This window comes from Rhinopithecus roxellana, chromosome 10 (genome assembly GCF_007565055.1).
Source record: "Rhinopithecus roxellana isolate Shanxi Qingling chromosome 10, ASM756505v1, whole genome shotgun sequence".
NCBI classification, from domain to species: domain Eukaryota; kingdom Metazoa; phylum Chordata; class Mammalia; order Primates; family Cercopithecidae; genus Rhinopithecus; species Rhinopithecus roxellana.
Genome location: NC_044558.1, coordinates 94576035 through 94600200, shown reverse-complemented (window position 1 = coordinate 94600200; position 24166 = coordinate 94576035). Strand labels below are relative to the sequence as shown.

Here is a 24166-nt window from a genome sequence, read left to right as displayed (position 1 = left end):
AATTCTGGGGGAGGGACCAGGAAGAGTCAGGGCTTCCATGCATTAGAAAGAACTGAACCAGACTAGGCCCCTTGGTCTGTGTCCAGGACCCTGGCTTTCCTGGGTGCCGTGGACATCATCTGCACCTGCTAGGGCTGGCAAGAGCAGGCACTAGGACAGGAGGCCTTTGTGGTATCAAAGCAAGAGACCCAGGTTCGAGTCTCACATCTACCCTTCAGCAAGTCACCTGGTTTCTCTGAGCCTCAGTTTCCTCATCTGTGAAAATGCACTGGATCCAAGCCAGCCTCCAGGGGATGCCGTGAGGATGCTGGGAAGCCAGTCCCGTGCATGGGCTTCATAGCCTGGAAGGTGCCAACACACCTCTGAGATGATCCACGTTTCTTAGTCCCTGCCCTAGATGGGGACTTGGGGAAAGTGTCCTGGAAGAAGTGAGGCAGGACTCCAGAGTATAAGGAAGCAGATGTACTTGCAGCGTGAAGGGCTGGGAGAGGGAACTGAATTCCAGGCAGAAGGACCTGCACGTTCCTCACCTTTGAGTGATTGGGGAATTGGTGGACATCTTACATCTAGATGTGTGTTTTGCCCCCCGAAAAAGCCATTAACCAACAACGTGTGTCACAAATGATGGTGTCACCAAGTCCACTGAGAAGCACACCAAGAATTACATGGGCGAGGATGTTGGTGCAAAATAGGAATACAGGGAGTGGGGAGGCTGGGAGAGCTCGTGAAGAGGTGGGGCAGCCGCCTGGGAGCATCTAGACCCCTACACAGCCTACGGAAATGCTGGATGAAGCCATAGGGGAGTCGTCACTCCAAAGTCAGCCCTCAGAGCAGTCCCGCCTCGGTATCCCCACTGCACACAGGCATGTAGGTGGAGGCCATGGGAAGGTTGGCCTCAGAGCGACGGATCTCAGAGCAGCAGCCAGATCCTTGCTCAGTGCCCCTCGCTGTAGTTGGAGGTCTGCAAGGCACAGTTTCAAAGTGCCACAGATGGCATCATAAAATCAAGAAAATTCAATGAAGCCAGGGCAACATGGTGAGACCTGTGTCTACAAAAAAATACAAAAATTAGCTGGGCATGGTGGTGCACACCCTTGATCCCAGCTACTCGGGAGGCTGAGGCAGGATCACTTGAACAGAATCTCACTCTGTTGGTGAGGCTGGGGTATAGTGATGCAATCTCTACTCTCTGCAGCCTCAACCTCCCAGGCTCAAGTGATCCTCCCACCTCAGCCTCCTGGGTAACTGGGACTACAAGCATGTGCCACCATGCCCAGCTAATTTTTTTTTTTTTTTTTTTTTTTTTTGAGATGGAGCCTTACTCTGTCCCCCAGGCTGGAGTGCAGTGGCGCCATCTGGCTCACTGCAACCTCTGCCTCCTGGGTTCAAGTGATTCTCCTGCTTCAGCCTCCCGAGTAGCTGGGATTACAGGTGCCCACCACCATAACCAGCTAATTTTTGTATTTTTAGTAGCAATGGAGTTTCACCATATTGGTCAGGTTGGTCTCGAACTCCTGACCTCAGGTGATCTACCCGCCACGGCCTCCCAAAGTGCTGGGATTACAGGCGTGAGCCACTGAGCCCAGACTTTTTTTTTTTTTCTTTTTTTTTTTTTTGAGACAGAGTCTTGCTGTGTCGCCCAGGCTGGAGTGCAGTGGCCAGATCTCAGCTCACTGCAAGCTCCGCCTCCTGGGTTTATGCCATTCTCCTGCCTCAGCCTCCCGAGTAGCTGGGACTACAGGCGCCCGCCACCTCGCCCGGCTAGTTTTTTGTATTTTTTAGTAGAGGCAGGGTTTAGGCCGGGCGCGGTGGCTCACGCCTGTAATCCCAGCACTTTGGGAGGCCGAGGCAGGCGGATCACAAGGTCAGGAGATCGAGACCACGATGAAACCCCGTCTCTACTAAAAATACAAAAAAAAAATTAGCCGGGTGCGGTGGCGGGCGCCTGTAGTCCCAGCTACTAGGGAGGCTGAGGCAGGAGAATGGCGTGAACCCAGGAGGCGGAGCTTGCAGTGAGCCGAGATCGCGCCACTGCACTCCAGCCTGGTGGACAGAGTGAGACTCCGTCTCAAAAAATAAAATAAAAAAATAAAAATAAAAAAAAAGTAGAGACAGGGTTTTACCGTGTTGGCCAGGATGGTCTCGATCTCCTGACCACGTGATCCACCCATCTCGGCCTCCCAAAGTGCTAGGATTACAGGCTTGAGCCACTGCGCCTGGCCGCCCAGACTATTTTTTAAATTTTTTTGCAGAGATTAGATTTTGCCATGCTGCCCAGGCTGGTCTTGAACTGCTGGGTTCAAGTGAGCCTCCCACCTCGGCCTCCCAAATTGCTGGGATTACAGGCATGAGCCACTGCACTCAGCCAACCTTTTTTTTTTTTTTTTTTTTTTTGAGACGGAGTCTTGCTCTATCACCCAGGCTGGAGTGCAGTGGCTGGATCTCAGCTCACTGCAAGCTCCGCCTCCCAGGTTCAAGCGATTCTCCTGCTTCAGCCTCCGGAGTAGCTGGGACTACAAGCATGAGCCACCACGCCTGGCTAATTTTTTTGTATTTTAGCAGAGACGGGGTTTCACCATGTTGGTCAGGCTGGTCTGAAACTCCTGACCTCAAATGATCCGCCCACCTTAGCCTCCCTAAGTGCTGGGATTACAGGCATGAGCCACCGCACCTGGCCTGGCCGACTATTATTATTGTTAGTATTATTCCCAGCTGGACAGGACACCCACACCCTGGAGAGAGCAGATGCTGCCCTGAACAAGTACCTGGACAAGCCTGCTCCCTCATAGAGCAGAAAGTCCATGCTATTTCCTGTAAGCCGGCAGGGTGACTCCACTGGCTCCTGTGGGGCCTGCCAGGCCCTGCAGCCACAGTCCAGGTGTCCCCATCCATCAGGCCCTCATCATCCCTGTCTTTCTCTCCCTGCACAGACCCCGTGCCTGTGTTTGAGGCGGCACGCGGCCTAGACGACAGACTGCAGCCCCCCAGCTTTGACCCCAGCGGGCAGCCCCGGCGAGACCTCCACACTTCGTGGAAGAGGAACCCCGAGCTCCTCAGCCCCAAAGGTACTGATAAGGCCTTCTCAGCGCATCTACAATAAACAACCAGGCTGCAGATCTTCAGAGCCAAACTCGGCCAGCCTTGTTGGGGGGTGGCTGGGGCAGGGAACTGGGCAAGTGAAGGCCTTTGGTAACCGTCTAATTCCTGGGTATGTATTGAGCCTGGCACTGGAAATGCAGTTGGGAGTAAAAGGGAAAAATCCTGCCCTTGTGGTGATGATCTTCTAGAAAGGGAGACTGTCAGTGAACAAATTAGTAAGACATACAGTGTGGCAGGTGGAGAGAGAAGTCAAGAGACCCGTTCAGGTTCCCACCCTCCATGGCCAGCCCCAAAGCACCCTCTACCCCTGTGATGAATTCAGCACGAAAAGCACCCACCAAGCCCTGGGATGAGCCCCCACAGGGCCTGCCAAGGCGGACGTGATGCAGGTGAGGCTAGTGATGGCTGAGCATCCACATGTGCGCCCTCCACAGTAGGGAGGGGAAAATAGTCTGGCAGTCCTTCCCTAAGTAAAACACAGGCTCACCACATGACCCGGAAGCACCACAGCTAGGTGTGGACCCCAGAGAACTGAAATCACGGGCTCAAAACAGTGTACACAAATGTACATGGCAGTGTTACTTATAACAGCAAAAGCAGAAACACCTCAAATGGCTTTCAACAGCTGAATGGACAAACAAAATATCCATAGAGTGGAATATTACTCGGCCATGAAAAGGAAGGAAGCACTGATCCATGCTATAACATGGATGAACTTTGAAAACATGGTGCTGGCCAGGTGCGGTGGCTCATGCCTGTAATCCCAGCACTTTGGGAGGCCGAGGCAGGTGGATCACAAAGTCGGGAGTTCAAGACCAGCCTGACCAACATGGTGAAACCCCCGTCTCTACTAAAAATACAAAAATTCGCCTGGTGTGGTGGCTCACACCTGTAATCCCAGCTACTTGGGAGGCTTAGGCAGGAGAATTGCCTGAAACTGGGAGGCGGGGGTTGCAGTGAGCCAAGATCGCACCACTGCACTCCAGCCTGGGCGACAGAGCAAGACTCCATCTCAAAAAATAGATAAATGAAAAGAAAACATAGTACTGAGTGGAAGGTGCCAGACAGGAAAGGCCACATAATGTATGATTCTGTTGGTGTGAAATGTCAAAACAGGCAAATCCGTAGAGACAGAAAGGAGATCGGTTGAGCTATTTAATGGGTACGAGGGGTTTCCTTTTGGGGCAGTGACAGTGTTCTGGAACTAGTGGTGATGGCTTCACAAAATTGTGAATATACTAAATGTCACTGTAAAATGGTGCTTAAAACAGTGAATTTTGGCCGGGCGCGTTGGCTCACACCTGTAATCCCAGCACTTTGGGAGGCCAAGATGGGCAGATCACTTGAGGTCAGGAGGTCAAGACCAGCCTGAACAACATGGTAAAACCCCATCTCTGCTAAACATACAAAACTTAGCTGAGCATGGTGGCGGGCATGTATAATCCAGGTACTCGGGAGACTGAGGCACGAGAATTGCTTGAACCCAGGAGGCAGAGGTTGCAGTGAGCTGAGATCGCACCACTGCACTTGCAGTCCAGCCTGGGCAACAGAGTGAGACTCCGTCTCAAAAAAAAAAAAAAAAAAAAGTGAGTTTTATGTGACATATATTTTACCACAATTTTAAAAGTATAATAAAGCAGACCCCAGAGGCAAAAGAAGCTCTGCGTGTATTGACACTGGTGTCACAGTGGAAATGACCTGTGTGCTGAGGACATGGGGCCCGCAGGGCCCCACAGCTGCACTCTCTCCAAGGCCCGAGTTTGGGAAATTGATCGCAATCGGTGATCAATCCAGTTTACAGAAAGCCGCTCTGGCTGTCATGTTGCTCTCTTGGCAATGGGGGTTTTCCCTCTTTTTCTCCCTGCAGAGCAGAGAGAGGGGACGTCGCCTGCCGGGCCCACGCTGACCGAGGAAAGCCGCCTCCCAGGCATTCCCGGGAAAGCCCTCCTGACAGAAACCTTGCTGCAGAGAAATGAGGCGGAAAAACAAAAGTGAGGAAGGGAGGGTGAGTGGGAGGGAGGAAGGAACGGGCAGGGCTCCTGCTGCCCCACCTGGCTGGGTCATGGGCAGGGAAAGTCTCCTACCAGAATCCAGATACAGGCTGGAGACCAAGATGAGGAAGGGCCGAAGGCTTTGGACTCCAGCCGGGTCTGGGTTCAAGCTCCACTGCAGGAACTCAGTGGCCAGCCCTGGGCAAGTCACATCATCCTCTGAGCCTCAATTTCCCCCCCTGGTAAATGGGGCTAAGGGTGGTCCATTCCTCAGCATTCTCTAGAGAAACAGAACTGGCTGGATTTTTTTAATGATTAAGACATGTACTTCTAGGACTTAGCTTATACAGTTATGGGAACTGCCAGGTACAAAATTGGTAGAGCAGGAGTTGGTGCTGCAATATTTTTAAATTTTATTTTACAATAATTAGAATGTTTTAGAGACGGGATCTTGCTCTGTCACTCAGGCTGGAGTGCAATGGCACAATTACAGCCCACTGCAGTCTGTAATCCCAGCACTTTGGGAAGCCAAGGTAGGAGGATTGCTTGAGGCCAAGAGTTCAAGACCAGCCTGGGCTACAGAGCTGCAGTGCAGGGTGCAATCTTGGCTCACTGCAACCTCCGCCTTCCGGGTTTAAGCAATTCTCCTGCCTCAGCCTCCCGAGTAGCTGGGATTACAGGTGTGCACTACCACACCTGGCTAATTTTTGTATTTTTAGCAGAGACAGGATTTCACCATGTTGGCCAGGATAGTCTCAAAATCCTGACCTCAAGAGATCCTCCCGCCTTGGCCTCCCAAAGTGTTGGGATTACAGGTGTGAGTCCCTGTGCCCAGACACACAAAAAAATTTATATATATATATATATGTATTTTTTAATTAGCCAAGCATGGTGGCATGCACCTGTAGTCCCAGCTACATGTAAGGCGGAGGCAGAGCAGAGGATCACTTGAGCCCAGGTGGTTGAGGCTGTAGTGAGCTATGATTGCACCACTGCACTCCAGCCTGGGCAACAGAGCAAGACCCTATCTTTAAAAAAAAGAAAATGGGCCGGGCGCGGTGGCTCATGCCTGTAATCCCAGCACTTTGGGAGGCTGAAGTAGGCGGATCACTTGAGGTCGGCAGTTTGAGACCAGCCTGACCAACGTGGTGAAACCCTGTCTCTACTAAAATTACAAAAATTAAGCTGTGTGTGGTGGTGCATGCCTGCAATCTCAGGTACTCAGGAGGCTTAGGTGGGAGAATTGCTCGAACCTGAGAGGCGGAGGTTGCAGTGAGCCGAGATCGGGTCACTGCACTCCAGCCTGGGCGACAGAGGGAGACTCCATCTCAAAAAAAAAGAAAACAGAGGAAATGTCACTCCCCCAGGACCGTATCAGTAATTCACAATATTGAGGAACTAATGGGGGCTGGACACACCAATGAGCATGCTTCACAGCACCCCCTGAGGCAGACCCTATCAGAAACCCCATTTTAAAAATAAGGAAACTGAGGACTGGAGAGGTTGCTTGCTACTGTAAATTTTTGCCCCTAAAAATCCTGGCAGAAACTAACAGGGGCAACCATGACAGGGCCCACATAGGCAGTGGAGCAGCAGGACAGCCAGGTGCCTGAATGTCGTGTCTAAGGACTTGCAGAAAGACAGAGGTGCAGGTTACAGGGAGTGGGCAAGGGGTAGGAAGCAAGATGGGGCTTGACTCGGGGTCCCCAGGCAAGGCCTGTCCCTACAGCCAGCACAAGCAGGCCTCGTCTCTTCGCAGGGGCCTTCAAGAAGTACAGATCACTTTGGCGGCCAGACTGGGGGAGGCAGAGGAGAAAATCAAAGTCCTACATTCAGGTATGTGTCAGCACCATGTGGCCCAGAGAGAGGACTGGGAGGGGACGGTAATGCTGTCAACGAGGGGTCATGGCTTGGGGTCTGCCACATCCAGGTGTTTTAGAATCAAGAGGGCAAAATGGGAGTTTGGGAAGAATAATCTTACCCAGTGGGGGCCCAAGCCTCTGTCCCAGAGGCTACATTGCTGTGGAAAGAGGATTTGAGACAGAGTTAATTCAGGTGGTGGCCAAGCGTGGTGGCTCACACTTGTAATCCCAGCACTTTGGGAGGCTGAAGTGGGAAGACTGCTTGAGCCCCAGAGTTCGAGACCGGCCTGGGCAACATGGCAAGACCCTGTCTCTAATTAATTAATTAATTTAATACAACCCCTGCAGGGGCCAAAACACTGCCAAGCCGCTGGCTTAGGGGAGGCGTTGGGGAGGGGTGAGGTCTGGGGCAAACTGGAGGAATGAGGCCTCATCTAAAGAGACAGCCACTGCTTAGCACCAGCCGGGCACTGCCATATGGTCCCCTGTGGCCAGGCCCTTCCATTTGCCCAGAGAAATTAGAAATCTGGAGTTGTATCAAAAACACTCATTCATTGTAACACATGAATCTGTTCATTGTGTGGATCTTCCCTGTCCTCCGGCCTGCCAGGTTGGAACCGCAGGGTGGTTGAGCACATGGATGGACGGCCCTGCCCAGGTCCTGAAATGATTTAAGGATGTTGGGGGGCTTATACCCCAGGTCATGGGGCAGACAGCACCACGCCTCCACCCCTCAACCCTGGCCTCGGTCCCCTGAGCTTCTAGGCCCATGGAGAGTACCTCATCCGCCCTGCACTGCCCACCCCAGCCACGGCACGTCCTTCTCACCAGCCTGAGCCCCTCTAGGGGCAGGAAACTCATTGCCTGTCACCAATTCTGACTGAGAGAAAGGTCTCCCTCACTACCCGAGCTCTCATTCTGCCTGCTGGGCTTTGCAGAGGGAGTGGGCTCCACCTCCCTGGGAGACCCAGCCCCTTCCCACTTGGAGGTGGGGCCTTACCCTGCCTCTGCTTTCTCCCAGCGCTAAAGGCTACGCAGGCAGAGCTGCTAGAGTTGCGGCGGAAATACGACGAGGAGGCGGCATCCAAGTAAGTGAGCCCTGCTGAGGTGTACCTCCTCCCTCGGACCCTCCCAGTCAGGCCTCCTCCTTCGGACCCTCCAGTACTTGCCTCCACTCTCTGACCCTCCAGTACTTGCCTCCTCCCTCTGACCCTCCCAGACGTGCCGCCTCCCTCTGACTTTCCCAGACAGGCCTTCTCCCTCTGACCCTTCCAGACATGCCTCCTCCCTCTGACCCTCCAGTACTTCCTCCACCCTCTGGCCCTCCCAGACAGGCCTCCTCCCTCTGACCCTCCAGTACTTGCCTCCTCCCTCTGACCTTCCCAGACACGCCTCCACCCTCTGGCCCTCCCAGACAGGCCTTCTCCCTCTGACCCTCCCAGACACGCCTCTTCCCTCTGACCTTCCCAAACACGCCTCCTCCCTCTGACCCTCCCAAACACGCCTCCTCCCTCTGAGCATCCCAAACACGCCTCCACCTTCTGGCCCTCCAGTACTTGCCTCCTCCTTCTGATCCTCCAGGACTTACATCCTCCCTCTGTCCCTCCAGACATGCCTCTTCCTTCTGACCTTTCAAACATGCCTCCTCTTTCTGACTCTTCTCCTTCCTCTGACTCTCTGCTGGAGGCCCCCATTTCATTAAGCACCTCTGCTCCTCACCCCCAAAGGCACACTGCTGTCATTTGCTATGCTACTTGCACACCACAGCCATAAATAATGTTCTGGGACCTGGGCTGAGCAAGGGGCTGCTTGGTGGGGGCCTGCCCCTTTGCCCTGGCCCCCTGGGACTGTCCCCGCTCCCCAGCTCCACACTCCAATCCTCAGGGCTGAGAGGCATTCACCTAAATTACTCTGGACTCAAGCGTTTATTTAGGCTTTAAGAAATCATTCCTTCTGCAAACACTTATTGAGCACCTACTGTTTATCCAGTGCCGCTCTGCGTCCTTGGAGGAAACATGAGAACATGATCCTGTCCTCAGTCAAGGAGAGGAGACAAAAACTGATGTGCAGTGATACATTTGTTCATTCACACATATTGAGCACTTTCTGTATGCCCAGCACTGTTCTTGGCACATGGCAAATGCTACAAAGGGAAGAACTGGGGACAGGAAAAGAGAATGACAAGAAGGAGTGGGTCCTTTATCCAGGGTAGTCAGGGAGAACTCCCTGGAGGAGGTGGCTTTCAGAATGAAGAGAAGGCCATGTGAAGAAAGCAGGAAAGGATGCTCCAGGCAGCAGGAACAGCTTGAGCCAAGGAAGGCCCTAAGCATGCATGAAGCACGTGTGTAGCCTTGAGTCACCAAGTGCTCCCCACATGCCCCCCGCATCTCCCATCCCCTGCTAACAGAGGGGACACCTCTCCCAAGCCCCTCCATGCTGGCAGTCTGGAGGGGGCTGGGCAGCGCAGTAAACAAGTGACCACTGGGGACAGTGCAGGGCGGCCTCCCAGGAGAACACTGTGATCAGGGTTTTAAAGCCGAGGGCCGTTTTCTTGAAGAAGGGCATTCCAGGCACCACCGGGACACAGGCCTGGAGGTGGAGTTCAGAGAGGGCCCCTGGGGGAGAGGGGAGGCCAGACTGCCTGGAAGAGGTGCAGTGCTGACGCCCTATTCCCTTTTCCTCACAGCCTAGGCTCTTTTCTCCCCAGCCTGATTTCTCTCCTGTAGCAAGGCTGGAAGGGAGTACCTTTAGCCCTCCCCTGGGCTCAGGCAGGGGCTGGGGGTGTCAGGAGGGGCGGAGGCCTGGAGCCCGCTGGAAGCCCTTCCTCAGGGCCTCATCTTTGTGTCTCAGGGCAGATGAAGTCGGCCTGATCATGACCAACCTGGAGAAAGCTAATCAGGTGAGGAGGTGCATTTCCCGCCCATGGGTGCCAAAGGTTCCCTCTGCCTGGGGTGGGGGTCTCGGGCCAGACGAGGAGGAAGGGACGGAGCTTCGTCAATATTTATTCAACTGTGGGTCCTGTGCATGCCAAGTGAGGGAGCCAGGAGGAGTCTGGGCCCCAGGCCCTGCCCTCTCCGAGCTCCCAGGGTGGGCCCGGGGTGGGGGTTGGGGTAGGGAATGCAGACAGACACACTTGGAAATAGAGTGCTCCAAGCAGCAACGGGCAGGAAGGGGCCCCTGACCCAGACTGCAGGAGTCCAGGAAGACATCCGAGAGGAAAGGATGTGGAGCTAAGGCCCAAAGAATGAATGACAGCGTATCTAGGCACGGATTCTAAGTGAGGCTCCTGCATCCTGCCTTCCTCCAGCTCAGAGGTGCTGCCATCTGGTGGGCAGAGTCAAGCAGGACTTTAAAAGAAGGGCGACCACAGCCAGGGGGTTCTAGCCCAGAGTTTTGCGTGTCCACCACATCTGTCCCCCAGCTCCCTGCAGTGCCACCAGCCAGAGACATGGCCAGGAGAGGCCAGCAGGGCCTCGAGCCCTCTGTCCCTAGGCCCATCTTCCTGTCTGTGAGGTGGGAGAAGATACCCACCTGCCCCGAGGCCTGCGGGCCCTCAGGGAGAGAGGTCACTTTCCCCAGGGGCAGTTAAGAGGGGCCTCTTGGAAGACACTTTGCAGCTGGGTTTCAGAGTCCTCATGCTGTTCCCTGAGGGAGGGCAGCCAGGTAGAAGGCTCAGCAGGGGCAGAGGCCTGAGGTGTGGCTCTATGGGCACGGGGTGGGGGCGCTCCCTTCTGCAGAGGAGACTTGGATAAAAGGGTTGATTCTATGTCCCTGGGAAGCCACCAGAAGGTGCAGGCCTGGGCTGGAAGTGCTGAGACTCTATGAGCCCCTACCCCTATAGAAGCAGTGTCCCCTAGGAGGGTCAGGAAGGCCAAAGACAGGGCCAGGTCACAGTGGTGGTGGTGACCGCAGTGGCTTCCCTGGGCTTAGGTCCAGCATATTTTTCTGAAATGACGATTAAGTGAGCCCCATTTTGTATAGGCTGCATAGCCTTTTTAATGTGATTTTTTGAATAGGTAATGCATTCATGTAGTTCAGAACTCAAGAAGCTACGCAAGGGCCTGTCTTGGAAAGTCCAGCTCTCCTCCCAGTTCTCCCCTGCAGCAGCCTCTCTTACCAGCCCCTAGGTTCTCCTTCCAGAGATGGTCAATCCATTCACAAGCCCATGAATATATCTTTTGGGGGGGGGGCAAGGGGGACAGGGTCATACTCTGTCGCCCAGGCTGGAATGCAGTGGCACAATCACGGCTCACTGTAGCCTTGACCTCCCCGGCTCAGGTGATCCTCCCACCTCAGCCTCCCAGGTAGCCAGTTATCTGGGAACAGAGGCTTGCGCCACCATGCCATACTAATTTTTTATATTTTTTTTGTAGAGACGACAGTTTACCATGTTGCCCAGAATATATCTATTTTAACCAGTGCCCCCTTTTTGTTGAGACAGGGTATCACTTTGTCATCCAGGCTAGAGTGCATTGCTGCGATCACAGCTCACTGCAGCCTCAACCTCTGGGGCTCAAGCAATCCTCCTGCCTCAGCCCCCCAAGTAGCTGGGACTACAGGTATGCACCACCACACCCGGCTAATTTTTATATGTTTCGTAGAGATGCGGTTTTGCCATGTTGTGCAGGCTGATCTCAAACTCTTGAGCTCAAGCAGTCCACCCTCCTGGGCCTCCCAAAGCACTGGGATTAGAGGTGTGAGCCACTGTGCCCAGCCACCCCTTTTAAAAACAAAATAATAATATACTATGTATACCATTGTGAACCTTACTTTTTCCCTGTCTGTATCTTTGAGCTCCTTCCATATCAGTATAAAAAGCAGCTCCTCCTCTGTTTTACAGCTGTGTGGTGTTCCTCGGCAGAGTGCTCTATCGTCTAACCCAGGGGAGGGCAAACTTTCTGTAAAGAGAGAGTGAATATTTTCAGCTGTGCAATCCATACAGTCTCTGACACAGATTTTCAACTTTGCCATTATAGCATGAAAGTACAGACAATATGTAAGTGAATGAGCATGGCTGTATTCCAATAAAACTTTATAAGAATGGGCAAGGCTGCGCGTAACGGCTCATGCCTCTAATCCCAACACTTTGGGAGCCCGAGGTGGGATGATCACTTGAGCCCAGGAGTTTGAGACCAGCCTGGGAAACATAGGGAGACCCCAAATCTTAAAAAATTTTAAAATTAGCCAGGCATAGTGATGTACGCCTGTAGTCCCAGCCACTCAGGAGGCTGAGGTGGGAGGATCACCTGAGCCTAGGGAGATGGAGGCTGCAATGAGCTATGATCATGCTACTGCATTCCAGCCTGGACGACAGAGTAAGACCCTATCTCTAAATAAATAAATAAATAAATAAATAAATAAATAAATAATAAAATAAACGATCTTATAGTACTTGGAATAGGAAGCATAGGAAGCATTTCTCATAATGCTTCTCCTAAGTCCAAAACTAAAACCCACACATTATAGAGATGTATGGAGAAGAAAATAAATGTCACTATATTAGGTTTTTAATCTCTGTATTTATTAATACTATTTTAATGAGGATGCTGGGGTACAGCAGATCCATATCATTACTTACAGGATAATAACCACACCAGTTTGCCCCGATTCTTACTCCTGGGGTGAGAAAAAGAGAACCAGCTGTCATCTCACATGTGCCCCAATTCTGAATCTAGGTGGTCACCTAGGGACCTTCTGAGAGAGGGAGGGAAAGAATCTACCTCCCAAGTGTCATGTGGACAGAGACAAGGACCCTGGCTTTTAGCCTTTGGAATGGAAACACATCTCTTGACGGGGAGATAAGACTAGTAACTTTTTTTGTTTTTCTTTTCCAAGAGACAGGGTCCAGCTCTGTCACCCAGACCGGAGTGCTGTGGCAAGATCATAGCTCACTGCAGCCTCAAACTCCTGGGCTCAGGGGATCCTCCCAAGAAGCAAGGACTACAGGTTCACACCACCACACCCGTGATTTTTTCTTCTTGTTGTCGTCGAGATGGGGTCTTGCTATGTTGCCCAAGCTGGTCTCAAACTCATGGCCTCAAGCAATCCTCTCACCATGCTGGAATTATAGGCATGAGCCACCATGCCTAGCCCCAACTAATTGCTTTAAAACCCAGCTTTACTGTTCAGGGTCTGTCTCCATGGTGTGGGTCTCACCCACCCTTGATGTCTAAACACATAAACCTCCAGGGAAGGAAACCTCTGGGGTTCTCAGTAGCTGATCAGCCATGAGTTGAATTTCCAAGGCTTGTCCTTTAGTCCAGATCTCAACTTTCAATCAGATATGCTCAGAGAGCCCTAACTATACAGAAAGATAAAAATATTTCCTTTACAGTCCCACACACCAGGAAACTCTTCCTAAAACAAAATTGAACCATTTCTGGAACAAGGCAAGATACGTATAAATAAATAATAAATTCAAATGTGAACATGAATGTGTGTGGGTCTCAGTATGCATACATTGGGCATAGCATCCTGATTGTCAAGGTCAGTATAGAGTTAAACATAATCACTATGACCTGCATTACCAGCCAAAGGTAAAAATACAGCCACAGCTCTTTCAATTCTCTAAGTAATGGCTCCAGTAATATACCCTCATGATGTTAACAAAGTTAGCCAATTATTGATGCATTTATATGTGCCAGGCACCAAGCGAAGGTATCTACCAAATTGCATTTGGCCAAACCACTTCATTTGCAGAACAACCCTATGAGATAGTTGCCTTTAAATCCCCATTTTATTAATAGGGAAACTAAGGCTGGGGAGATGAATCCTCTTGCCTAAGATCACATAACCAGAAAGCTGCAAAGTCAGGATGTGAGCCCAGATTTCTCTCCAAAGCCACAAGGTTAAATGTATTAACATTTGGGTGCTTCCTTCCAGGTAGAAATTTTTGAAGAGTTGAGATCTACCAGCTGGGTGTGGTGGCTCATGCCTGTAATCCCAGCACTTTCGGCAGGCTGAGGTGGATGGATTGCTTGAGCCCAGGAGTTAGAGACTGGCCTGGCCAACATGGAAAAACCCCATCTCTACTAAAAATACAAAAGTTAGACAAACCTGGCGGCACACACCTATAATCCCAGCTACTCAGGAGGCTGAGGCAGGAGAATTGCTTGAACCCAGGAGGTGGAGGTTGCAGTGAGCCAAGATCGCGCCACTGCACTCCAGCCTAAGCAACAAAGCAACACTCTGTCTTTAAAAAAAAAAGAAAGAAAGAAAGAAAAAGAAAGAAATCTACCAGCTGGGCACAGTAGCTCAGGCCTGTAATCCCAGCACATTGGGAAGCCAAGGCAAGTGGGTTGCTTGAACCCAGGAGTTCAAGACCAGCCTGGCCAACATGGCAAAACCTGTCTCCACTAAAACTACAAAAATTAACCAGGCATAGTGGTACTCACGTGTAATTGCAGTTACTCAGGATCCTGAGATGGGAGGATTAATTGAACCCGGGAGTTGGAGGCTGCTGTGAGCCCTTATTGCACCACTGCACTCCAGCCTGGGTGACAGAGCAAGACTCTGTCTCAAAGAAAAACAAAAAAAAAAATCTACCATAGACCCAGTTTAGTGAACTGTTGCATTCTGATTTTAACCACTCAAAACCGCTTTTTGTTAGATGTTTTTATTGCCCCCCATTTCAAAAAGAGAAACTGAGCCAGGCATGATGGCTCACTTCTATAATCCCAGCACTTTGGAAGGCTGAGGCAGGCGGATCACCTGAGGTCAGGAGTTCAAGACCAGCCTGGCCAACATGGTGAAACCCTGTCTCTACTAAAAATATAAAAAATAGCCGGGTATAGTGGTGCACACCTGTAATCCCAGCTACTTGGGAGGCTGAGGCAGGAAAATCTTGTGAACCCAGGTGGGGGAGGCTGCAGTGAGCCAAGATTGTGCCACTGCACTCCAGCCTGAGTGACAGAGTGAGACTCCATCACAAAAAAAATAAATAAATAAATAAAAATAAACTGAGACCTAGGGAGAGGAAATGACCTGCCCAGGGACTGCAATAGTCTGTGGGCTGGGAAAGCACCTCTGCAGATGCTGTGTCTGGAACTTAGTCCATACCAGGTGGCATGAGAGTTGGGACAGCTCTTGCATTCGGACTAGCCAGGCCTGAAATTAATGTGGCAGACAGAAGTATCTAGAAATGTGTGAAAACCTGCCAGTCCCACCCAGACAGCCTCTGTCTCCCTGCCTTCATAGAGCAGGAATGTTCTGACTCCCTGGGGGTCCCACGCACCCCATGAGAACCCAGAACCTCAGAGGGGCATTTCTTCCTGTCCTTTCAGCTCAGGAGTAACCTCAGAGGCTGCTATTTCTTGTCCCCAGCCCAGACAGGGCTCTGTGACTGGTCTTCATAGCTCCAGGACAGGGTCCGGGACTAGGAGGGCAGGACCTGAGAGGCCCTCGGAGGTCTGCCTCCCCAACCCTGCCTGAGACGGTGCAGGGAGAAGGTGGAAGTACAGAGTGGGCTCTGCGGTGGCCATGCTCACCTCTCGCCCACGCTGTCCTCTTCTCCCCAGCGAGCTGAGGCTGCCCAGCGGGAGGTGGAAAGTCTCCGGGAACAGCTGGCCTCTGTCAACAGCTCCATCCGCCTGGCTTGCTGCTCTCCCCAGGGGCCCAGTGGGGTAAGGATGGGGTCGGGGAAGTGAGCAGGGAGGGCAGAGGGAAAGATTGGGAATGGCTGAGTTTGTGGGTTTCAGCATGTGGGTGACACTTTGTGGTTGATTGCGTGCATCCATTTGAAACTGGGAGTGTGAATGTGTGTGGGTCTCTGTGCATACACTGAGTGTAATCACTATGACCTGCTATACCAGCTGAGGATAAAAATGTAACTACAGTTCTTTACTTTTCAAGCCCAAGTTTCCATATACCCTTTATTACCAGGAGTTCCAATATCTTCCTTTGAAGGCCTCCCTTACCCCCAGTTGTCCAAGAATGCCAGAAACTTCCTCAGACCAAAGATCATTCTGATTGCCAGATGCACCAGCAAGGACGTGGGGGAGAGTGAGTTTGAGGCAATACAGCAGCATGCAGTTTTTGTGGATGCCACCAGGTGTCGCTGTTGAACACTGGTCATAGCAGCTTGGTGGATGCCAGGGATGGTGATGCCCCTGCTGGTTTTCAGTCCCAAAACTGGGTACTTTTAGGAGTATGAGCCAGCCAACATATCAATAGGCAATCATCACCAGGACTGCAGTGGGGCCACATACCAAGATAAAATTTAACATTCATACTCAGCCATTGGTTTCCAAATCATGCCAGGTGATTCTAGGGGGATTTCCCACCCCAGCCACATGCTGTGAAGAGCCAGTCTTCGGTGATCAACCCTGAGGTTCTTGTGTTAGGCCTAATTAATCAATTCATCTTTCTCTTTCCTCCTGGTTTGTACCTCTTTGGGGTCCTGGTGTCATTTCTTGATGAGACTTTCATCAAGGCCACCCCAGCCTACCCTTCTGTCCTATATTAGCAGTCTCCATCCTGGCTCTCCCAGAAAGCCGGGGGTTCGTTATATGAATTGGTCTGCCTTCTTTCCAGATGTCTGCATACCAAGGGGTGAGATTCATGCTTCCTTACATAATAACAGGTCTGCTCCAGGGTGACTTCCCTCTCCACCCATGAACCTGAACTTGTGAGCATAATTTTCACTTCACCTGATACCCACATATACAGGCCCAGGTGTCTATATCTCTCTTTCCGTTTGAATATTGCAATGAGTCTCTGTGAATGTATTACTGTGTATGTATGTCTCTACTTGTGACCTTTGGGCAACTGACCGTATTCTTAACCTGACTGTGCCTCAGTTTCCTCATCTGTACAAGTAACACCTACTTTATAGGGTTATTAAAAGGATTACATGAGTCAGGCATGGTGGCACATGCCTATAGTCCCAGCCACTTAGGAGGCTGAGGCAGGAGGATCTCTTGAGCCCATGAGTTTGAGTCCAGCCTGGGCAACATAGCAAGATTCTGTCTCTGAAAAAAAAAATGGATTACATGTAAAGTGCCTAAAATGGTGCTTGGGCCATTGTATATGCTCACTAAGTATTTGATGCTACTATTATAATTATTAATGTGTCTTTGGTATATCTGGGATGTTTTTGCTCAGGAGAGCATGTGGCTTCTTTGAGCACGTGCATGTCTGTTGTGTGTGATGATGTGTCCTTGTGAGTGTCTCTCTCTGATGCATGAGTATTTGTGTGTGTCAGCATATTTGGGAAAGTACATGTGTTAGTGTGTGCTGTGGCTATAGGTGTGTCCTTGTGTGTCAGCCTGTGTCTGTGTCCCAGGAGACTGTATGTGTGTCCATGTGCCTGGGTGATGGCATAACACAGACAGAGTGAACACAGGAGAGAGAGGCTGTGTGGAGAGAGATGGAAAGTGAGAGAGCCCAAGAGGATGCCTCATAGAGGAATTTGCCAATGGTTCTTAATTAACCCCCATGGAACCCAGCAAATGCCTGTGCTAATCAGCCCCAGGGAACTTTGCTGGTTTGGGGGGTGTGCTTTCCTGAGCACAACAGTGGCACTCGATGCTAATTAATTTAATGTATTAATGGCATCCGCTTCCTGTTTTAATTGGCATTTATCTCCATGGAAGAAAGCTGGGGGTGGGTTGGGGCTTTTTGTTTGTTTGGTTTTTTTTTTTTAAGTGTTTCTTAGATTTATTTGTAACTAAGCCTGACTTCAGGTTCCTCAAACAGCAACCTCTCCATCTTCATCCAGGACAGAGGGGCCATTTCCTAAAATGTGGAGAAGCCATAGGTCTTGGGGGCTATCAGCAAATTAGGCAGAGGAAGGAGCCACCCATAACGTGGCCCGTGGCTCCAAGGTGTCAAGTCTAATCCTGAGGGTCCCTTGTTGCCTAGAATGGGGACATACCCCTGGAGTAGGAGCCAGACCTGAGCGAGAAACAAACTTTTGCCTATGCTGATTCCTCTGTCGCGAGCTCCCAATCCCCAACCCCAGCTGACTACTTCTTTTTGTCATGGTTGTTCTTTTTTAATAAATATTTTAATCAAAGTGTAACTTAATACATAAGGAAAAGGGCACAAATCATAAGTGTACAGCACTTTGAATTTTTCAACACAAACACACCCCATACCATCATCCAAATCAACAAATGTACATTCTGCTTGGGATTCAGGGGTGGGGAGGCCAAACCTGTGGACCCCAGTCCCTCACCTCTCAGCCCCTCAAAGACCCCTTTGCCTGCAGGATAAGGTGAACTTCGCACTGTGCTCGGGCCCTCGGCTGGAGGCCGCGCTGGCCTCCAAGGACAGGGAGATCCTGCGGCTGCTGAAGGATGTGCAGCACCTCCAGAGCTCGCTGCAGGAACTGGAGGAGGCATCCGCCAACCAGATCGCTGACCTGGAGCGGCAGCTCACAGCCAAGTCCGAGGCCATAGAAGTGGGTCCTGGGGAGGGGGCGGGGGGCAGGTGGCCCCAGGCCGAAGCACACAGACCAGCCTCACCATCTTTCTTTGCTCTTCTAGAAGCTGGAAGAGAAGCTCCAGGCCCAGTCTGACTATGAAGAAATTAAAACGGAGCTGAGGTACCATGTGGGGTGGGGCTCCACAGACCCCCAGCACTCTTCCCTGGCCAGGAGCGCTTGGCAAAGTTCATCATCTTCCTCCCTCCTACTAAACCCCATTTGTTCTCTCCAGTAACACTGTGGATATCAAACTTTAACCATCCTTAGGCCGGGTGCAGTGGCTCATCCCTATAATCCCAACACTTTGGGAGGCCAAGGCAGGAGGATCGTTTGAGCTCAGGAGTTTGAGACCAGCCTGGGCAACAATGGGGATAACCCATCTCTTCGAGAAAAAAACAGTTTTAATTAGCCAGGAGTGGTGGTGGTGTGTGCTGTAGTCTCAGCCACTCAGGAGGCTGATCTGGCCACTCAGGAGGCTGATGTGGGAGGATTGCTTGAGCCTGAGAAGTCAAGGCTGCAATGAGCTGTGGTGGCACCACTGCACTCCAGCCTGGACAACACAGTGAGACCCTGTCTCAAAAACAAAACAAAATGAAATTCAACCATCTTCAGTCATTTTCCATCAAGAGCTGCCTGTAGAGGCAGATCACCTGAGGTCAGGAGTTCAAGACCAGCCTGGCCAACATGGCAAAACCCCGTCTCTACTAAAAATACAAAAATTAGCCAGGTGTGGTGGCGGTCACCTGTAGTCCAAACTACTTGGGAGGCTGAGGCAGAAGAATCGCTTGAACCCGGGAGGTGGAGATTGTGCCACTGCACTCCACCCTGGGTGACAGAGTAAGACTCTGTCTCAAAGAAAAAAAAAAACAATCTGCCTACAGACCATACAAGGGAACTTATTATGGGCATGGTAACTGGGAGGTGATTCATTAACCAGCTAAACTCAAGCTGGCCAGAATGGGGTCAGTTCAGGCAGCACCCCTCCAGGTAACACTGCCACCTGTTAATGAGCCTGCTGCTTCAGGCCTGGGGTTGCAATGACTCTGGAATTAATGGGATTCCAGGGAATGGAGCAGTCATTGTCAGGGAGGTAAGCCGGGTCATTGCCTCTTGCAAGACCTCTCCTCCAGCCCAGGGGCTGGCTGACCTCAGACCCTCTCTACTTGCTCCGGCAGTATCCTGAAAGCCATGAAGCTGGCCTCCAGCACCTGCAGCCTGCCCCAGGTAAGTGTCCCTGCCACCATCCCTGCAGGACGGGCTGTCCCAGTGAGCCTTCCACCCACCAGGTGCCCTCTCAACCTGCCTCTTGTCTCCTAGGGCATGGCCAAGCCTGAAGACTCACTGCTTATTGCAAAGGAGGCCTTCTTCCCTGCGCAGAAATTCCTTCTGGAGAAGCCCAGCCTCCTGGCCAGCCCTGGTAGGGGAGGAGGATACTCTGGGGCTGAGGGCTGGGGCGGGGACTGCCTGTGGGTCTCTGGCCTTCTCATGCCCAAGGACCACTGCCTTCCATGCAGGCAGGAGAGCGACAGAACAACAGGTGTGCATTGATTTGGCAGCTGCTGTGTGCGTGTCCTGCAGGGCATCTACACGCACCCACGTGACAGTTGGGGTCACACAGCTGGCTTGGGCCCTTCCAAGGCCCTCTAAAGGGCTCCACTCCCTGCTGAGCCTTCTTGAGCTGCAGGGGCTTTCATGAAGAGGTTACAGGTGGACAAGCAGGCATTCTCACTGCACCCCCACAGCCGACCACTGGGAGGCTGTGGACATGATCACCCTCTCAGCTACCTGCTGACCTTTTCATTTTGAGACCAAGTCTCGCTCTGTCGCCCAGGCTGGAGTGCAGTGGTGCGATCTCAGCTCACTGCAGCCTCCACCTCCTGGGTTCAAGCAATTTTCCTGCCTCGGCCTCCCAAGTAGCTGGGATTGCAGGCATGCACCACCACACCTGGCTAATTTTTATGTTTTTAGTAGAGACGGGGTTTCATCACGTTGGCCAGGCTGGTCTCAAACTCCTGACCTCAGGTGATCTGCCTGCCTCGGCCTCCCAAAGTGCTGAGATTACAGGCGTGAGCCACCACACCCGGCCACTCGCTGACCTTTTAGCCTTGTGACCCCAGGCAGGACTCTGTGCTGCCTCTGTTTCCTCATCCGTAAAATGGGTATGACCTTGGGGCCCACTTCGTGGGTGCAGGTCTAGTGAGTCAGCTCCAGGGTGGGTGCCCAGCAAGGGCTCATCTGCAGGTGGTGGCGAGTTTGACTTCCCATCCCAGGCCGAGGTGCTGGGCCCGTGGCACGTTCTCAGCTGATGCTCTTGGTGATGGGGTGGGGCGCTCCCCAGAGCTGGCATTTGGACCGGGCCTGGAAGAGTGGGGCTTGGATAATGGAGGGGTAGGGCAGAAACAGCCAAGGTCGGCACTTCCAGCTGCTGGACGCCTATAGCACTGCTCCCCACCCCCACCTCCCCACCAAACCCTTCCCTCCTTCTCCTCCTTCCTTCCTCTATTTCTGACTTTCTGTCTCTATATATGTCTCTGTCTCTGTCTCTCTCCCCCACCCCACCCCGCCTCTCTCCCCGTCCCTCTCTCCCCAACCTCTCTCCCCACCCCTCTCTGTCATGTGGTTTCTCTGTGTCCCTTGTCTCTTTCTCTCTCTCTCACATGTGGTCTCTCTGTCTGTCTCATTATCTCTCTCTCTGTCTCTCTCACATGTGGTCTCTGTCTCGCGCTGTCTCTCTCTCTGTCCCTCTCATGTGGTTTCTCTCTGTGTCTCTCTTTCTCGTTGTCTCTGTCTCTCTGTCTCCCCCTCTGGTTCTTTTTCTCCCTGTCTCTCTCTCCCCTCATCATTGTCTTCCCCATCTGTCTGTCTGTCTGGGTGTTCTAGAGGAAGACCCATCAGAGGACGATTCCATCAAGGATTCACTGGGCACGGAGCAGTCCTACCCCTCCCCTCAGCAGCTCCCACCTCCGCCAGGGCCTGAAGACCCCTTGTCTCCCAGCCCCGGGCAGCCCCTGCTTGGCCCCGGCTTGGGGCCTGATGGCCCTCGGACTTTCTCGCTGTCCCCCTTCCCCAGCCTGGCGTCAGGGGAGAGATTGATGATGCCCCCGGCTGCCTTCAAGGGAGAGGCGGGCGGCCTGCTGGTGTTCCCCCCAGCCTTCTACGGCGCCAAACCCCCCACAGCCCCTGCCACCCCGGCCCCTGGCCCTGAGCCACCAGGCGGTCCTGAGCCTGCCGATGGTGGTGGGGGCGGAGCGGCAGGGCCTGGGGCAGAGGAGGAGCAGCTGGACACGGCAGAGATCGCCTTCCAGGTGAAGGAGCAGCTGCTAAAACACAACATCGGGCAGCGGGTGTTTGGGCATTACGTGCTGGGGCTATCGCAGGGCTCAGTCAGCGAGATCCTAGCCCGGCCCAAGCCTTGGCGCAAGCTCACGGTGAAGGGCAAGGAGCCCTTCATCAAGATGAAGCAGTTCCTATCGGATGAGCAGAACGTGCTGGCGCTCAGGACCATCCAAGTGCGGCAGCGAGGTGAGTGCCCAAGAGGGCCTGTCCCTGCTGGCCACCACGCCAGGTCCAGGGCATCAGGGCTGGGGGCTGAGGACATGAGCTCTGGGTTCAAAGCCCAGCTCTGCCACCACCTGGCTTTGTGACCCAGGGCCAGTGACTTTGCCTCTCTGTGCCTCAGTTTCCTCCTGTAAAAGCAGGAAATACATCCTCACCCTCTCCTTCCTGGCCCTAGCCAGAGACAGGCTGCCCTTCCTGGGACACTCAGGATAAGGGTGGTGGGAAAAGTCTCCAGGTGCTGCCCTGGCAGGTACTCACCAAACACTTCCAAGCCTCAGTTTACACATTTGTAAGACTGCCAGCCTTACCAGACTTGATTTTTTGGGTAATCAGTGTGAAGGGTCCTAGCTGTGGCCTCACAGATGCCTGAGTTTGAGTCCCAGCTCTGCTGTTCATCCACTGGGTGACCTCAGACAACTCCTTTCATCTGTGCCCCGGTTTCTGCATCTGTCAGCCTCCAGGAGGCACTATGAGGATTAAACAGGCATCAAACACTGACCACAGCACCTGGCACACAGTGCTGCTTGAGAACTGTTAGGGGCGGTGGTTGCCATAGTCATTGTCGTCATCATTTCTTTTTTTTTTTTCCCCTTGAGATGGAATCTCACTCTGTCACCCCGGCTGGAGTGCAGTGGCACAATCTCAGCTCACTGCGACCTCTACCTCCTGGGTTCAAGCAATTCTGCTGTCTCAGCCTCCCTAGTAACTGGGACTACAGTCGCATGCCACCATGTCTGGCTAATTTTTACATTTTTAGTAGAGACAGGGTTTCACCATATTGGTCAGGCTGGTCTCAAACTCCTGGCCTCAAGTGATCCACCCGCCTTGCCCTCCCAAAGTGCTGGGATTACAGGCATGAGCCACCGCACCCTATTTCTTTATTATTATTATTATTTTTTTTTTTTTTTTTTTTGAGACAGAGTCTGGTTCTGTCACCCAGACTGAAGTGCAGTGGCACAATCTCGGCTCACTACAACCACTGCCTCCTGGGTTCAAGCGATTCTCCTACCTCAGCCTCCTGAGTAGCTGGGATTACAGGTGCACGCCACCATGCTTGGCTAATTTTGTATTTTTAGTAGAGACGGGGTTTCACCATGTTGGCCAGGATAGCCTCAAACTCCTGACCTCAAGTGGTCCTCCCACCTCGGCCTCCCAAAGTGCTGGGATTACGGGCATGAGCCACCATGCCTGGCCTCGTTATTATGATTCTTATTTCAAGCCAGAATCACTCATAGGCCCACAGTTTGTTATGCAGACTAAGTGGTGACTGACTCTGCCATCTCACTGATGGTCTGACCCTCACTCTCCTGGGAGGAGGAGACAGCCCCCCACCCCACCAGGCTCCAGAGACTGAGCCCAACATGCAGATCCTGCCACAGATGCCTTCTTGCCTCCCCAGGCAGCATCACCCCGAGAATCCGCACACCCGAGACGGGCTCAGACGACGCCATCAAGAGCATTCTAGAGCAGGCCAAGAAGGAGATCGAGTCGCAGAAAGGCGGTGAGTGTGACCCCTGCAAGCAAGGCCTGAGGGCCCGGGGCCAGCTGTGAACAGGAGGTGAGGCCTTGTCTACCTTCGTCCACCCCAGAGAGAATCCAGGTGGATCAGAACCGCCAGAGGCCAGAGGAGCCCATCTTGAGTGCATGGGTGGTTGTGAGTGCATGGGTGGTCGTGGCACCGCTCAGAACCCTGCCACGGCTCTCAACATAAAATCTCAACCCTCGGCCAGGCACAGTGGCTCATGCCTGTAATCCCAGCAGTTTGGGAGGCCAAGGTGGGCTGATCACCTGAAGTCAGGAGTTTGAGACCAGCCTGGCCAACATGGTACAACCCCATCTCTACTAAAAATACAAAATTACCTGGGCGTGGTGATACATGCCTGTAATCCCAGCTATTCAGGAAGCTGAGGCAGGAGAATTGCTTGAACCTGGGAAACGGAGGTTGCAGTGAGCCAAGATCACACCACTGCGCTCCAGCCTAGGTGACAAAGTAAGACTCTGTCAAAAAAAAAAAAAAAAGAAAAATATCCCAAGACTTGACAAGGCCTACAGGCCCTACAGTCTTCAGGCCCCTCCATGCCTGTCACGTGAACTGTTCAGTCATGCCCAGCTGCCGTGCACCCCACCCTGTGCCTCTGATGCTGTCCTTACCCCAGCTGCCTTTCACCTGGCCAACTCCTGCTCATACCTATGACCCAACTCAGAAGTTACCTCCTGCAAGAAGATGGATT

The 24166-nt window shown here is 52.4% G+C and overlaps 1 protein-coding gene across 2 annotated transcripts in view; it reads left to right on the top strand.

Moving 5' to 3' along the window:
- CUX2 (cut like homeobox 2) overlaps positions 1-24166 on the top strand; it is a 319783-nt gene that overhangs the window by 259091 nt on the left and 36526 nt on the right. For both annotated transcript variants that reach the window (XM_030938312.1, XM_030938313.1), the window contains exons 5-16: positions 2931-3065; positions 4967-5090; positions 6850-6926; positions 7974-8040; positions 9803-9851; positions 15469-15573; positions 18162-18353; positions 18439-18497; positions 19553-19601; positions 19695-19794; positions 21258-21899; positions 23335-23436. In XM_030938312.1, coding sequence (XP_030794172.1) covers positions 2931-3065; positions 4967-5090; positions 6850-6926; positions 7974-8040; positions 9803-9851; positions 15469-15573; positions 18162-18353; positions 18439-18497; positions 19553-19601; positions 19695-19794; positions 21258-21899; positions 23335-23436 — 1701 coding nt within the window. The remainder of the gene's footprint in view (positions 1-2930; positions 3066-4966; positions 5091-6849; positions 6927-7973; positions 8041-9802; positions 9852-15468; positions 15574-18161; positions 18354-18438; positions 18498-19552; positions 19602-19694; positions 19795-21257; positions 21900-23334; positions 23437-24166) is intronic.